We start from the raw sequence: 18,103 nt of genomic DNA, 5'->3' as shown, positions 1-18,103 counted from the left end.
GAGATCCAGAATAGCAAATATGAAGAATTTTCAGAAAAATTAACAAAATTAAAAGTGCACTTTTTCAGCACTGATTTCATGCTTTTACAAGCTGATCAACCAATCAAGTCGATGTGTTTTTTACTTGGGACAAATCTTTTCATTTGATATAGCGCCTTATCACATCATCGAGATATCTCAAAGCACTTCACAGGATATACTGTAAAGTGAATTGACTGTGTATTCTGTGGGCAAAATGCGGCAGCCAGTTTACGCATAGCAATGTTCCACAAGCAGCCATAGAGCGGGTGACCAATTTATTTTTTAAATAAAAGGGTTATTTCTGATCAATACTATTCAAGTCAGTGACCATTATATTTTTTTTGGAGAATTTGTTTGCTATGACCGGCAGAAACAACCGTCTCTTTTCAAATGGTGGATCTTTAATGTCCACCTAAAGAGGTAGATGGGACCTCGGTTTAATAACTCATCCGAAGGATGTCACCTCCCGTAATGCAGCACACCCCAGAATTGCATTGGAGTATCAGTAGACTATGTGAGTCCAAGTCCCAATGTGGGGCTTGAACTCACAACCTTCTGACTCAGAGGTGAGAGTGCTACCACTGAGCCAAGCTGACACACTATTCCATTATCCCGGATGTGTGTTGCAGGATTGAACTAAAGAAGGAGGAAAAATAACTGAAAATGAGAGTTGCTTGCACCGTAAATATGCTTAACTTGAATAAACTAAAATTTAATTTCTTCCTTTGCAACTTTTCACTTTTAAGTAGTTTAGAGAGCAACTATTGATTAATTACAAATTGGGCAGATATTGCAGATGAATAATTGAGTCCAAATTAGCTAGAGAAATAACCTAACTCATGGTGCTCAAATGTTTCTCTGAAAGATTCCAGGTTGCTCACAATCAGTGGTTCTAATCCCTGGTGCAGGCCTACTAATGAATCAGGACCACTGATTTGTAAGATGGAGGATATTGGCATTTTAGAATACCAAAACCTTCATTAATTGGACTGTAAAACCTTGAAGCTGTATCCAGCATATGTTTATAGGCGGTAAACACTTTACAAAGGGTGCTTACAGTTCAGAATATTGTTTGCAATTCTGTGTTCTCAGAAATATTTTCTGTCGCTGGTTACAAATAGTGTCTTGTGAATAAAAAATGTGCTTCATGGCAGCTTAGTTGATAGATCTGAGTCTCGTTGACTAGCCCACACCCCACAGATGTCTCCAGACCACTCCAGTAAAAGAAAGGCAATAATATGCAAGGTACTGGTTTGTTGCTCATTATCTTGATACAAAGCTGTGCACCAGAGACATCTGAACTGTGTGTGATATGCAACCAGATTTCTAATCTATGTAAATAGTAAATTAATAACTATAAATAGTATTTGGATTTAAATAAACTTGTTGTAAAGATGGAAAATCTGGAATTTGTCCACCTCTATCCAGAAGCTTAGCTTTGAACTGAAGGAATTTTATAAAGCTGCCAAATGTCTGGCAGAATATTAATCAGCAGCTTATGATGGTATGAAAACAATTTAGGTTTTGGAATTCAGTTTCCAGTTTGCAAACAACTGAAGCTAAATATAAATTGATCTACAAAGTCTGACTAGCTGAATTATTTTAACGTTATCAATTATTTTGGGGGAATATGGTACATGGCATTTTTGTAATACATTTTATCTTTCTCGGAATATAATTCACACTTTTATTCAATAGATGTAGTTCTCCCGAGTTGAATCAGATTTGTTAAGTACAGCCAAAAAGTTTGGATTACTTAGTGAGAAAATGATAGTCTATGCCTTTGTCAACTGGACGGGCTAGGCAGCGCGCAACGGTTGATTCACTTTGGCTATCTTGTGCAATAAATTTGTCTGAAACTGTAATAGAATATAGAAACAGAATCCTAGAATGAGAATGAGCACAAAAGGAGCTATTTGTCACATCACATCTGTGTTGCTGCTAATGGAGTTAATACTCTAATCTCATTCCTCTTTCCCTGTACCGTTTCTCAAAAGAACAATAAACCTATTACAGTTGTCTATAAAAAGAAGAAAGCAAAGCTATCTAAAAATTCTTTCATAACTAATTTTTCACTCGTCATTTAAATGCAAATATCCCATAGTTTCTGATTTATTTTTAAATTGTGTGTGTAAACAGCTTTTTTTAAACAAAATATAGTTCGTGTTTTTAGGAGAGGAGTTTTGTCTAATTCCATGAAAGGGGAAAAAAAATTGGAAACATTTATTGTTGCTGTTTTTAATCTGATACAATCGCTTTACAAGACAAGCTCTTTAAAACCCCTCGAATGGCGGAGTTAGTTCACTCAGGACAATGCCAAATGCAAACATGGTTGAAATGCGGCTGATATTCACAGTCCAGGCTCACCTATGAATAATAATCACTTGAAATATAGCAGGCGTCTGTGCAACCACACTCTGGCAGAAGGAAACCAACTCAATACCTTTAAGGCAGGGGAGAAAAATGACAAAAGAAAAACCCTTTATGACATATAACTAATATATGGGTGTATGCTTGGGAGCTGCGGGGCCTTGTGGAGGTGGGTTTAACTTGCAGTCCCTTTGGAGCAGTAGTTTCCTCTATCCCCTTGGGAAATAGGGCTGCTGCTACCTTTGCAGGATTACATTTCATATTAAAAAAAGTATTTTATCCAGCCTGTGTTTTGAAACTTGCATTTAATGGTACCTTTTATTTTTTAAAAAAATGTGTTCTTGGTATACAATTTCTTGAGGGTTTTATTTATTTTTCCTCCCCTCTTTAGGGACATTCCAGCTATATTACACACCTTGACTGGTCACCAGACACCAAGTACATAATGTCTAACTCAGGAGACTATGAAATCCTATATTGTAAGTATTCTGACACTCCCTCCCTACAAAGTGCAATGAATTATGTTCTGAATTAATTGACAGATTTCGGGAAATCACAAGTTGTGCAATCTGCAGCTGATTGAACTGTAGCTTTCATTTGCCTTCTTGTGGACCTGCAGTTAGGGTTTTAAATGATTAGACTCAAACAAGTGGTCCTCAATTCCTCAGAAATTACTACTGGACTAGGCTGGAGCCAAACTATACAAGTTTGCCACAGCCTCATGGTGTAAGCGTGCTTTACAATGCAATCAATGCATGTACAGTGTTGCTTAAACTTGTTGACAATACCATAATGGCTAACATAATTCAACGCCTCCCACGTCAGCCTGTGGATATCCTGTGGTCTCAAAGCTTGTATTGTGATACATTTATGTAACAGTTAAAGAAACCCTTTTCTAATATTTCACCAATATTGCAGCTCTCATGCATCTCAGTTAGAGACCAATGATACCCGGGACTAATCATAGTTTGGGGGATGAGCAAAGAGGAACAAGTGACTAGGGTTCTTTAGCTTTGAAAACAGACATCTCAAAGTGGACTTCACAGAGATATATAATATGCTAATTGGAATAAAGAAAATGTGGAACTCTAATTTGCTACACTAAAGCAGAAGGACAAGAGGGCACAGATTCAGTTTTTGTGAAGGGCAATTTCAGGGCAGTCACTGGAGATTATTTCTTTAAATAGAGGGTAACTAATAGCTGAAATAGGTTACCATAATGGCTTTATGGAGACCAGGGCCCACTTAAATAATGTGATGCTGTAATGGGGGGTGATGGTGTTCCATCTATTCTAGATGGAAAAGATATGATGAACTGAAGGGTTTACTTCATCAGCACAAGGGACATGCAGGAGGTTGGAGCCAGTCAAGCGGGTGTTGGGTTGGGGAAGTAAGCAGCTCAGAGAGATAGGGAGGTGCCAGGGCATGGGGGGATTTGATTGTGTGAGGATCTTGAAATCTAACCATTCAGCAAAAAGGAGCCAGAGGAACCTGGCTAGAATGGGTGTCATGGAGGTACGGAGTTTATTGCGGTTGAGTATGCGGCTGGCGGAGTTTGGGATCAGCTGGATTTTGTGGATGGTGGAGCTGGGGAGACTAGTGAGGAGGGCATTTGAATTGTCAAGGCTCCCATTGCTTTGTTTACTCTATGTCAGTGATCTCCTGCAGGTTTACTCCCCCACCCACGCATTCCGATCCACCAACTCTGGCTTTCTTCATGCCCCTGAGCTGTCTGTGAGCATGAGCCGTTGAGTTTTCAACCACTTTGTCTGCTCCCTCTGGAACTCTCTTCCCAAATTCCCATGCCTCAGACACTCCCTCTTAGGTTTCAAACCCAACTAAAACCCCATCTCTTTTACTGTGTCATCAGCCACCTCTCCCTGTCCTTCCTGTCACACTGCCAGCTTGGACTTCCATTCAGTCTTTGTAAAATATTGACATATGAAAGGTGCTGTATAAATGCACATTGTTGCTCATCTCACATCAGCAGCAATGTCCTTCGATCCATTTTATTCCCAGAAAGGAAGGAAGAACTCGCCACAACTGTTCAATCTACCCTGTAGTTTGCCAACAGATGTGTAAATTTTTTTTTTGAAAAATGCCTAGGTTTGCAAGTTTCTTATGTAAAACCACATTTTGTCTAACTAAAATTCATTGTCTTTTCAGGGGATATTCAAAATGGCTGCAAACTGATAAGAAATCGCTCAGAATGCAGGGATATGGAATGGTACACATACACATGTGTTCTCGGCTTTCATGTTTTTGGTAGGTGGCAATTTTTTTTATCACCGTTTAGTGTTCCATTGCATCAGTACGATTTTTGTTAATAAATCACTGAAAAACAATTGCACAATGTACAGAAGTAGATGGTAAATTTGTGAAATGCCAACATGTGTTTTCATGGGTCTGAGGGAGAAGAATTAGCTTGACATACATTGGGGGGATTTGAGTGGGTTTGTACTTGTGACTGTCCACAAGGCACATTTTTCTTTTTAAGTCCAAAACTGAGCCATTATGAGGCAATGCTGAATGGAGCTGTGGTCTGGGAGCAGGTACCTTGCCCAGTTTGGTATTCAGCAGCACTGGAGGGAAAGGAAAGAAAAGAAAAATAGCAAACTATTTGTCAAAATATGTGCAGAAATAGGCATCAATTACAGATAAATAATAATAATAATCCTTGCATTTGATCTAGCACTTTTCACGTCTTCTCAACATCTCAAAGCACTTCACAGAGTAGACTGTAAAGTGAATTGACCGTATATTTGTGGGTGAAATATATGTATGTGTAAAATATCCATATAAATTTAGCGTTACTCTAATAATAAATATGCAAATGAGAGCATACAATTACGATCTGTATTTTACCTGCAGGAATGTTATTTATAGATTGAATGCTCTACTTTAGAGGTTGCCAGCATTTGCACTGAGTGATGCAGAATCATACAAAGCAGAAATCAGAGCCAACATTCAACTATTGCCACCTTGTGGCTAGTATAATAGATACAACAATAATTATCTTCTGACATTACTAACTAGAGTCAGAGTATTGCAACTTTGTAACTTAAATTAAATGCATCCAGTAACTGGCTGTACCTAAAATTATTATAGTATGAGAATTTTATATCCATTGAGAATTTTAAATAGTTATTTAAAGACTAGGCAGGACTGTGAAATAGTTTGCAAATACATAAAACACAACTTCAGTATCAAAGGGAAACATTAAATAGTTAATGCAGTGATGAACCAATGATGGTGTGATCAGTAGTATTTGGTGTTAAGTTTCTCGAGACTTGAGATTGAACTCTATGCAACTCTGGAGCCTTGTTGGATCTCTGAATAGGTTCCTGAAAGAATTTTTTTTTTAAATTGCATCATCAAGTGGTTGAGAACTAGTCTGTATATGAGCTAATAACATGCCAAAGAGTAATGGATAGCTCCATACAATTTACTGAATAATTGAAGTGTGGAATAGTTTTGCTCGTGTTATTAATCATAAAATATTTCAGGAATTAATATGTGGGGAATGAAGAGGTTAGGTTAATCTCTTTGATTGCTTGCTCAAGCTCCATTTGGTGACGCTAAGCCGCTAAATTCTGTTTGATCCTGTGCTGAACTTCATCCCACACAAAATCAGCCTAGTTGTGTTCCACCCTTGGAACTTTGCCCACTTGATATCTTACCTCAGCACCACTCTGCTAAACCTCTTAACATGCCTCTCTTGCCTTTAGGCTAGGGTTTTCTAATGCTCTTCTTACTAAACCCAGAACTTTGTGGGAAGTGTTATTTCTACAAAGATCTGCATTCCCTTTACCCTGGCTGTGCTAGGCTGTACAGTCACACTTGTTTTTCAGAATTGCTGCCTTATTTCTCAACCTGTCAGTGTATCCTTGGCACCTTTCAGTTTGGGAGGACGTTCCAAGTTTCTGAACAATCAGGGAATTGACCCTGAGCGGGGTGGGTGGGGGGTGTTGAGATTAGGAGGGGTGGAGGGAAGGTGACCGAATGCGCAGTTGAAGAGGAGGAGCAGTGTTTTTTTTGGTTTGCACAATCTACCTTGGCATTTATTAAAAAGGTTTTATTACACTGAGACAATTTACCAGTGAAATCCATGGAAAGAAAAAAAATCTTGATTGGAAAATTAACAATCTGAGTAACTTCCTGTCCTGCCATAGAGATCTGCTTAATGATGGAAACATTGTTGTATGTTCAGCTTTGTTTTCTGTGGTCTCTGATGGATGCCAACATTTCTACTTTATAATTTTTTTTCTTAATATTATTATGGTTATCTCACTCTGCCAGTATTACTGCTATTAAAACAATTTATCTTGGATCTGTGTATTTGGTGAGGATTACATTTAGCCTTTATGACCAGTTTTGTTTTAAGTCATTAACTTTTTTGATGTGGTTTCCATCCATGTATCGATCCCCAAATCTTGGGTAAACAATGGGGAGCGTGTACTTTATCATTCATAAATATTTACAGAACAGATCACTTCCACAAGGAACACAGAGTCATACAATACACTGAAGGAACATCCTCAGATCATTCTACTGTAACACCGAACACTGGGAACACATGAGAAGATCATTTGTCCCATTGAGCCTTTTCTGCGATTTTCTTAAATCATGTTGATCTGTAACCAAAATACCCATTTAGCTGCCTTTTTTCATACCCTCAAATGTCCTTATATAATAATAATCTTTGCACGTCTTCGAGAGTCTCAAAGAGCTTCACAGAATATACTGTAAAGTGAATTGACTGTATGTTTTGTGGGCGAAATGTGGCAGCCAATTGCACACAGCAGTGTCCCACATATGGATTGAGTGACCAAATTATTATTGTTTTTTTCTTGAGGGATTATTATCAGGAATGTGGAATAAGGAAACTTGCCCAAGGTTTAGCATAACATAACATGTAGGAGCAGAAGTAGGCCATTTGCCCTTCGAGCCTGCCCCGCCATTCAATCATGGCTAATCTTCTAATCTAACTCCAGCTAATAACCTGACCCTGTCGTAACCCCATATCCCTTAATCCCTTTTGCAATAAGAAATCTATCTCAGTCTTGAATATGTTCAAGGACTGAGCGTCAACAGCCCCTTGGGGTAGTGAGTTCCATACATTCACCACCCTTTGAGTGAAGAAGTTCTTCCTCAACTCAGTGCGGAAGAGTTGGCCTCTGATTTTAAGGTTGTTGACCCTGGTTTTAGTTTCTCCAACCAGGGGAAACAATCTCCCACTATCTACTCTATCATGCCCTTTGATGATCTTATAGGTTTCTATAAGATCCCCTCTAATTCTTCTATATTCTAGAGAATATAGGCCCAACTTGGTCAGCCTATCCTCATAACTCATCCCCTTCATCCCTGGTACTAACCCAGTAAATCTACGCTGCACCCCCTCCAAGGCAAGTATATCCTTCCTTAAATAAGGAGACCAAAACTGCACACAGTATTCCAGGTGTGGTCTCACCAGGGCCCTATACAGCTGCAGCAAGACTTCGCTACTCTTATACTCCAATCCTTTCATAATGAATGCTAACATACCGTTCGCCTTCCTAATTGTTTGCTGCACCTGCAGACTAACTTTCTGTGATTGGTGTACAAGGACACCCAAGTCCCTCTGGACGCTAACACATTCCAATCTCTCCCCTTCTAAAAAATAACCCGCTCTACTGTTTTTGCTACCTAGGTGGATGACTTCGCATTTCCCTACATTATACTTCATCTGCCACCTACCTGTCCAATCACCTAACCTATCCATTTCTCACTGTATTTTTTTGTGTCATCCGCGAATTTATATATATTAACTTCGATGTCCTCATCTGGATCGTTGATGTAGATGGTAAATAGCTGAGGCCCAAGGACTGATCCTTGTGGTACTCCACTAGTCACATTCCGCCAATCCGAAAAGGACCCGTTTATCCCTACTCTTTGTTTCCTACCCGTTAACCATTCCCCAATCCACGTTAATATGCTCCCCCCAATTCCATGGGCCCTTATCTTTTGGACTAACCTTTTATGCAGCACCTTATCGAATGCCTTCTGGAAGTCCAAATAGACCACATCCACTGATTCACCCTTATCTAGTTTACTGGAAATATCCTCAAAAAACTCTATGAGATTTGTCAAACATGACTTCCCTTTTGTAAAGCCATGTTGACTTGTCCTAATTATATTGTGCTCCCCTAAATACCGCACTACCACATCCTTAATCAACAATTCTAAATTTTTTCCTATCACTGATGTGAGACTAACTGGCCTATAATTCCCCATCTTTTCCACCTTTTTTAAATAGTGGTGTGACATTTGCGATCTTCCAATCCATGGGGACTGTTCCAGAATCCAAGGAATTTTGGAAGATCAGACATAAGGCCTCCACTATCTCATAAGCTACCTCTTTTAAAACCCTGGGATGCAAGCCATCCGGACCAGGGGATTTGTCACTTTTTAGTGCTAACAGTTTCCCTAGCACCAATTCTCTACTAATGAAAATTTCCCTAAGTTGCTCCCTGTCCTTATCCCTTTGGTGCATCTCTATTGTTGACAGACTTGTTGTGTCTTCTAGGGTGAAGACAGATGCAAAGTACCCATTTAGGGACTCTGCCATGTCCTTATCCCCCATTACAACTTCTCCCGTCTCTGACTGAAGTGGACCTACATTTACCCTCACTAGCCTATTCCTCTTAATATATTTTTAAAAACTTTTACAATCAGACTTAATGTTCCTAGCTAGCTTACCCTCATACTCCTTTTTCTCGCTCTTAATGAGTTTTTTAGTTTTATTTTGCTGGTTTCTAAAACTCTCCCAATCTTCAGATTTGCTGCTTTTCTTGGCAGTTTTATAAGCCTTTTCTTTTAATTTGATGCTTTCCCCAACTGCTCTAGTTAGCCACGGATGAATTGCTTTCCCTGTCGTACTCTTATTCCGCAAGGGAATATGCGACCGCTGAGAATTTTGCACTACATCCTTAAATATTTGCCACTGTTGGTCTCCATTTTTACCTCTTAATCTTATTCTCCAGTCTATTTTACCTAAATCTTTCCTCATGCCTACAAAATTAGCCTTATTTAAATTCAGAATATTTGCCTCGGATTTAACTATATCCCTCTCTAACTTAATGCAGAATTCAATCATATTGTGATCACTCTGCCCTGGAGGATTCTTAATACCTATGCTGCCAACTAGCCCTGTTTTGTAGCTCAGTGGTTAGAGCACTCGCTTTGCAAGTGAGAGACCTGAGTTCAATTCCAGGCAGGGCGAAACCTTGGGCAAGTTTCCTTACTCCACACACCTAATAATAATCCCTCCAAAAGAAAACGATAATAAAATTGGTCATTTCAATCCACCACTGTTTGTGGGACATTGCTGTGCGCAATTGGCTGCCGCGTTCGCCCACAAATATACAGTCAATTCACTTTACAGTATATTCTGTGAAGCGCTTTGGGACGTCTAGAAAACATGAAAAGCGCTATATCAAATGCAAGGATTAGTATTTTTATAAAACAAGGTCTGTCCCCTAGTTGGTTCCTCGGCGTGCTGCTCTAGAAAATTATCTCTCATACACTCAATGAACTCTTCTTCTGACCTACTTTTGCCGATTTGGTTTTCCCAATCTATGTGGAGATTGAAATCGCCCACTATTATCGCTTTACCTTTCCTACATGCTCCACTGATTTCTTGATTGATACCCTGTGCTATATTATGATCGCTGTTTGGGGGTCTATAAACCACTCCCATTAATATTTTCTGCCCTTTATTATTTTTTATTTCCCACCCATATTGTCTCGATCTCTTGATCATCGGATTTCAGATCCTTCCTCTCCACTGCTTTTATTTTATCCCTAATTAACAGGGCTACCCCCCCACCTATTTTCCCACAGTGCCTATCTTTCCTGTAAACTGAGAACCCTGGAATATTTAAGTCCCACCCTAGATCTCCTTGTAACCATATTTCAGTGATGGCTACTAGATCGTACCCATATGTGTCGATCTGTGTTTATCTATCTATCAAACTTGTTTCGCCCTGCAGGGAATTGAACCCAGGTCTCTCGCTTGCAAGGCGAGTGCTCTAACCACTGAGCTACAGGAATCCACAAACCAAACTAAGTCCTTAATAACCAAGTCCAGTATTTATCTGCTTCCCTCTTAAACATTCCCACTAACTCTGCATCAACAGTCCTTTGAGGAAGTGAATTCTACAATAGCGTAACTTGAGTAAACAAAAGCTTCTGATTTCATTAATAACGGGTCTAGCTATAATTTTAGATTCTGACGTCGTGTACAGGATTCTGCAACAATAGGAAGGAATCTCTTATCCACTCTGTCAATTTATTTATTACTACTTAAACTTCTCGATCAATTCACACCTCAGCCTCCTTTGGTCAAGGCAGTACAGCCCTCTGTTTACTCATTCTGTCCTCATAACAAAACCCCTTCAATTCTATTAAATCTACATTTCATGGTCTCCACAGCCATTCTCAAACCTGCCACAATGAAGTTTGACCAGAATTACCTGAACATTTAGTAATACTGTACAAAGAAATCTGATGAGGGCAAATGCAGAATATTTATGATAATAATAATTGTTTGATATAGCACCTTATCACATCTTTGAGACGTCTCAAAGCGCTTCACAGAATATACTGTAAAGGGCATTGACTATATTTTGGAGCCAAAATGATTATAGTATTTGTTTACTTGTTGGTTAATGCCCTAAATACATGTGAGTATAATTTTTCTCTTAAATACAGTATGTATTTTTAAGAGCATAAGAAATAGGATCATGAGTAGGCCATTCAGCCCCTCGGGCCTTCCCCGCCATTTAATAAGATCATGGCTGATCTTCTAACCTAATTCCATTTACCTACCCTATCTCCATATCCCTTAATTCCTTTAGTTTTTAAAAGTCTATTGATCTCACATCTAAAGATCTATCGATTTTTTAACGCGTAGTCCACCAGCATAGTGTGGAGTATATTGTGACAGGCCTATGCATGGGGACAATGATGAGGGCTTGGGAGGGCAGTAGAAAGATCAGAGAGGGCCTAAATCTGGTATTATTTGAACTTCTCAATTACAGAATATCTGCTATTCTCTCAACATGTAGCTCAACATGTAATTAGAGTAAAAGAAAAGTAGAATGAAACGCAATGCAATTCATTTAAACTGTATTGAATATTTGTGATGAACTAACATGCTTAACCCAATTCGGAGGCATATGGTTTTACACTGTTTAACATGACCAACAATGTTTTGTAAGCTTAAAAAAAATTCCATTAAAATTCCTCTAAAATTATTCTAATACTTTTCTTAATTTCAACTGCACAAAAAATTGTGTTTAGCTTAGTTTTGGAAGGTAACATTGCTTAAACATTTTTTAAAACTTGCATTTCTTTTGGAAAAGATATTCAAAAGACTTATGTTCTGAATGAGTTAAATATAAGCGTATTTGTACTGGTAGTATTGGAAAATAGTTGAAATGCGTTTAAATTAGAAAAATAGTTGTACATGGAGATGTCAAGTTATGGGAAGGTACAATTTTATTTAAATAATGACTTGAAGTATCATTCCTGTGAAAGGAAAATGTGATGCTTTAAGTAGATTTTTTTTGGAAGAGACTATGACTCTTCTTAGTGTGTCAGAAAACATAACTTATCAGGTTCACTTTCTGTCAGTCTGATTTTCTATGTGGTAAGGAGCAGCAATTTGTCTGTGAGAAATGGAAGTGCTGCGTATGATGCATGTGTTTCTCATTTTGTTGCAGGAGTGTGGCCCGAAGGCTCAGATGGAACAGATATTAATGCACTTTGCAGATCCTACAGCAAGAAAGTAGTGGCTGTTGCTGATGATTTCTGCAAAGTCCATCTCTTCCAGTATCCCATCTCTAAGCCTAAGGTGAATAAGAATTGTCCTTTATAAATATTTTACTGAACTGAATAATGGAAATATTGAGGCAAAATCATGCTGAACCCAGTAAACAGATTGAATATTTCTGGTCTATACATGGGAAAACAACATGTGGGTGTACAAACCTACCTCTCTGACCAACCTGCAATTACCTCCCTTCTCTATACCCCACTACCCTCACCCCCCCACCCCCACAGTTTAGTATCTGGCACTGTCTTTATAAACCCCTGAGAGTCATGAAGGCTGCCATATAATCATAAGTTATTGTCCATGCATAGGAACACTCTTGTGCTTGTGCACAGTTCAGTTCACCTTGACCCCAACTTTTAAAGAGCAAGTACTTTCCTGATTTTTGTAAAAGTTTTATTGTAAAAATAGATTTCACATGATTGGACCAGTAATATAGAACAGACATGACTTTACAATATTTACTTCAATCTCAGTTGGGTTGTTTTGTAATAAAGTAAGCTTTATTTTAGACATCTGTAAAATTAAATCTACTGCATCAGAGTGCTTTTAGGTTGAACAATGCTCTTGAGATCCAAGAGTGAAACCAGGCTTGACAAATGGGCTGACTTATTTTTTTCTCTCGACTATTTGAGTTCTGTTTGAGATCAATTGCAGTTTAGTTCCCAGTGGATAAAATAAGCCATTGGGATTGAACATGAAATATGAGTGAGGACACTGAGATTAGATGAACACATTTTCCCACTTGATTGGGATACAGAGTCTGGGGGAGGGGGGAAAGGCACAGATTCCCTGCAATGTTGTCCTTTACCTTCATGAACATAAAATCATTGTAAGTTTGCTTTGTTGCAATTGTAATATTCAAAAGTAGTTGATTTTGAACATTGTAATCTGCCAAGACCCTCCTCCTCTACAGTAATCTTAACACCCTCCTCTTCAACCACGCATTTGGTCACCTTCCCTCCACCCCTCCTAATCTCAACCCCCCTGCTCAGGTCCAAATCCTTGACTGTTCAGCGCTTTGGGACATCCTCCTGAACTGAAAGGCACTTTACAAATGTAATTTGTTGTTGATGTTGTTGCCAGATGAGTAATATTTGGTTTTTGCCTTGGTGTAATAAGTTAAAAATAGATTTATTTGATTCTGATGATGCCTCAATTATTTTCAAACTGAAGTTCGTATCTGGTAATTTGAATAAGCTCATTCGATTATAATTTGCAAATTTCTAAGAAAATTGGGCAAGCAAACATGGGAAAAATTGATCTTCCTTGCTTGCCCTGGATGTCATGTACATTTCACAGCAGCTGATGGGCCTAAATAATATTAAAGTGCTGAGATAATCTGGTTTTGTACATAATGTCAGTTTTGGTTGATGTAGTAACCTCTCACTGTCAGTTATGCAGACAGGCAAAGCCATAGTTGTCTTTCTTTGTAGACCAAAACATTATTCAGTGAATAAGATGTTCAGAGCTTTGCTTTATTGTTGGTCTTTCTGTGATAAAATATTTGTTAAATATAAGCATCAATTGACCTCACTGAATAATAGCACTAAAGAGCACACAAAAACATCTTTAAATCCAGGTCAGTTACACAGTCCATTTTATTAGTCTACGATAAAATGGATTTCAATTACTTTCATGGAACAATTTGTTCTCACATCATGGAAAGAATGGGTAATCCTGGTAAGATCCAACCTATTACAGTCACTACACTTTTCATTATATTCTGTGAAGTGCTTTGAGATGTCTCGAAGACGTGATAAGGCATGATATCAAATGCAAGCATTGTGATGATTATTATTATTGTTTGTTCTTTCTCGCGCTGTGTTCTTCAATCATCATAGTTATCAGAAAACATGCTTTACCCCTGATTATCATTACTGGTGAAGTGTCGTCACCTTTGTACAGACCATGTGATTGTCCAATTATTTTAATGTGCACAATGTCAGTTGGTTCATTTTATCTCCATTCTTCTCTCCGTTAATTTTTAATTCTTTACCGGCCCCTCTGTCTGAAGTTCTCCTCAGAATTTAATGTGCTTTTCATACACTAAGCGTTATTGGTAACTGCTATCATATACTCCACCATCAAGAATTATTGGATTGGTGAAAATCTTAATACAGAAATTACCATAAACTGCTAACTATAGATTTCCTGATCAATTAGATATCGACATATGAGTGTGCCAGGTATCATAGCCATCTGCTCATTTGCACAAGACTCTTGCACTTATTTTCCTTCATGAGAAAAATATTTTAGTGCTAAACACTGGATAAGCTGGGAATCATTACAATCTAATTTTTTTATGCTTGACTGTTTCAATGTAATTTTACATTGAACATTGACTGATTACTGTGGGCACTTAACTTAGTAGAAATTATTCTTTATAGAAAGTCTTGCAATGTTTCAGTGCTTACTTTGTCTGTGTTTAGCATGTTATCTCACATTTTATGACTCTTTGTCATTCATTTGTTATTAACGTTGTTAGTCATTTCCCTTCTAAACTTTGATGTTCCTTTTACCTGCTCAAATCACGGATTATAATTATGGAGAAATTTCTCTTTAATAAATTATCACCGGAAGAATTGTTTTTTTTTACAGCTGCATTCAAGAAAACCAAAATGGGTGAACAAAAGGTATCTATAGCTAGATAAATGTTCTCATTGTCCTTGTTTTCAGATATTTGAACAAGGATCTGTATCTGAATTATAGCAGGTGACAATCCACTTGTCAATAAGCATAGAAACTTGGACAATGAGCACTTATAGGGGAGGATAGTCAAAGTTATTCCACTTAGGGACGAGAGGAATATCATCCTGTAGAATTGTAAATCTCACTTACTGAATATTTGTCTTGTGATGTGTTTCCAGGCTCCAAGCCACGTTTACAGTGCACACAGTAGTCATGTGACCAACGTCAGCTTTACACACAGTGATGGTCACTTGATTTCAACAGGAGGAAAGGATACCAGCATCATACAATGGAGAGTGGCAGAGAAAGCCCCACTCCCATTAAACGACAGCAGCCTCGAGCAGAATGCTCCTCTTTCTCCTTCGGCAGGTCCAACAGAAAACTCACCAGTGTCTTAAAGCTTCACAATTTGGAAGGTTCTTGGTTTAGCCAATGAGGGAAATGGTGACTGGGCAAAATGAATAGAGCTGCTGGATTCATGTTTTATTCTGGTTTAATCTTCCACTGAAAAGATGGAAGGATTCCCAAGGGCTTCACTTACAACCAATGTCAAGTGACTTTAATGACTGGCCAAAGTTCTTCTTGGGAAGAAATTGCAACAGTTAAGGTAGATATTAGGAAAGCAATTAATTAAAATCAGAGGTTACAGACTGTAAATACTGGAAAAAAAAACTTCTGTGGTTGGGATATGCTGAAATGAGTCTGCTTTGTATTATAAAGTTTTTTTTCTTTCAGTTAGAACTGATATGGTTGTATAACAAACAACACTAACTGTTAACTTGTTCAAACAAAATCAACTGTGCCATATTACCAGGCCAGTGCATTGCCAAGAATTGTGAATGAGATTGGCTTAAGTAGAGCCTTCCAGTAAGCTATGCCTACCATGAGCATGGCACTGCCTTCTTGAATATTAAATATGCAATGTCTTCACATTACTAATGTCTGTGAATCGGACATTTTTGCAATTCTCTTCCATAATCTATTTAAAGTAGACTTGCGTTTGTATTTCCGAAGAATTAAAAGTATACCTCTGAAACTGATCTAAAGTCAACAAATACCTTCCAATTGTTCTTGTAATCAATTGAAATTAATTATCAGTAAAAGTTGTTTCATCTAGGAAATAAAATCCGCAATTCAGAGCAAGTCTTGGAATTGGTAAAATACAAAACTGCCTAGTTTTGTTCTCTCCTAGCCATATGAACTCCAAGACAAGTTGATGGTATATTTGTATTTTATGCTGTACTGTCTTGGACTGTACACATCCAAATAGTTGCTATGTGTTTGCAGATTAACTCTGGTCATAATGAGTCATGGAAATAACATGGCACTTAGACTATCAGGATTTCAAAGTATAGATTTGTTTTGTGTTTTATGCATTTTTCCTTGTTTGCTTCTATTTTTTCAGAACTGTGCAGTTCTTTAAATTATGGATTCACTTTGTACTATCTGTACAAGATAATAACACTTACTGACAATATGCAAGGAAGCATGTCAAAATGATCTTATTTATACTTTGATTTGCATAGAGCAAACAATCTTTATTTGATTTGTTGATCCAATGTTTTAGGTTTAAGTAGAAGTTAGGGTTAGCAATTTGTAGATGTTGTCAAGTATGTTTAAGTCTTAAGTGTGAAATCAAGTGTTTACCAGATCGTGCCATTCCAAAGTGGATCAGAACTGTCATTCCCTTTGAATCTGTTCTCAGGATTAATCAATTACCAGGCATCCAGCAACTGCTGATCTAGAGAAAGTGCCTAGATTGGCTCTAAAACCGTAGAACTCCTTTAGTCTCATGTACAATAGGTGCTATCTGGAGATGCTACTGCCATGCCTTACAGCTACCAACTAACAGCCGCCATTGAACCGATGCATCAGTCTGCAATAACTTATGGAATTTAGAGTGGGATTTACGTTGCTGTATGAAAAAAACTCAGTGATTGTAAGGGAAATACAATTGACCAAGGGTTTTCCAATGTGTTGATGTTAGAACTGTTAACGATTTCATGCATTCCTGACAAATGGCATAAGAATTGAAGAAAAAAATAAAAGTGATCAGAGTGAATACTTGCCTCCTCCTGGTGCTTCTCTTGCTGGTCTTATTGTGTTCTTCCTCAATAGCATTAATTCTTAAAATGTGTATTAGAAGGGCCGGTCTGCTTATTTGGAGGAAACAAGATGGTGTAAATGTTAAAAAAAAATTGGTCACTTCAATCCACGACTGTTTGTGGGATACTGCTGTGCGTAATTGGCTGCCGTGCTTCGCCCACAAATATACAGTCAATTCACTTTACAGTATATTCTGTGAAGTGCTTTGAGACGTCTAAAAAAAGACGTGGAAAGCGCTATATCAAAATGCAAGGATTATTATTATGTGGCTTAAACATGCTAGTCCTGAACTTACAATCTCTTGGGGTTGTAATTTCTAACAGTGTTCCTTAAAACTAAATCGTGAAGTTATTCATGGTGATTTTCAGAGTAGGTCCCATAGGTAAGAGTGATGTACTTCCTATGCCTGGAAGGTATCTGCACCTCGATTCCTCATGGAATCCTGTTGGAATTTTTTTTGTCAGCTGGGTGTCTGACACATGCAGAAACCCATCACTGTGCTTAAGAGTATCCAGACCAAACTGAGAAATCCACGTGTTCCAGCTGCACATGGAAATCCCAGAGATAGATTGTTGGAATGGAATGCGCGCTCTCTCCCTGGAGGGATGCATCCTGCTTACCTAATTCCAGAATGTATTAGGTGCAGGTTGGCAAGAGCCAAGGCTTGGGGGACCCCTGATTGTGAGTTGGGGTAACTGCTGGAGTCTAACCAGCCATTGATATCACTGATGGCAAGCTTTCCCACTGCTTGTCTAGTTAGGACTTTGGCTTGCAGGATTAACAGGAACTGAGTGGCTTGCCTCCCTGCCCCCAGTCTGCCCTTCCAGGTACTGCCAATGATCCAGACTGGCTGTGCTGTCATCAGCAGTGCCCTGGAATACTGCAGACCTGCCTGGCTCAGGAACCGGAATACCGAGACCACCACAGAGGGCTGGCTCGATTCCAACTTTCCATTGCCAGCCGTGTCACCTTGGAGCCAGTTCAGCTCCAAGGAGATACTGCTTAATCCTGTAGGAAATGACCACGATAGATGGTTAAATC

General features: G+C 38.5%; 1 protein-coding gene across 4 annotated transcripts in view; it reads left to right on the top strand.

Annotated features, from left to right (window-relative positions):
• Window positions 1-17,181, top strand: part of LOC103177997 (EMAP like 4) — a 164,958-nt gene extending 147,777 nt beyond the window's left edge. For all 4 annotated transcript variants that reach the window (XM_007892447.2, XM_007892445.2, XM_007892448.2 and 1 more), the window contains 4 exons: window positions 2,783-2,870; window positions 4,558-4,656; window positions 12,156-12,286; window positions 15,136-17,181. In XM_007892447.2, the coding sequence (XP_007890638.1) occupies window positions 2,783-2,870; window positions 4,558-4,656; window positions 12,156-12,286; window positions 15,136-15,354 (537 nt within the window). In that variant the 3' untranslated portion in view covers window positions 15,355-17,181. The remainder of the gene's footprint in view (window positions 1-2,782; window positions 2,871-4,557; window positions 4,657-12,155; window positions 12,287-15,135) is intronic.
• The last annotated feature ends 922 nt before the right edge of the window (window positions 17,182-18,103 follow it).

The sequence above is a fragment of the Callorhinchus milii genome, unplaced genomic scaffold (assembly GCF_018977255.1).
Source record: "Callorhinchus milii isolate IMCB2004 unplaced genomic scaffold, IMCB_Cmil_1.0 Scaffold3, whole genome shotgun sequence".
In the NCBI taxonomy this organism is placed as follows: domain Eukaryota; kingdom Metazoa; phylum Chordata; class Chondrichthyes; order Chimaeriformes; family Callorhinchidae; genus Callorhinchus; species Callorhinchus milii.
Note: the sequence above shows the minus strand (reverse complement) of the source record. Positions and strands in the feature narration are given on the sequence as shown.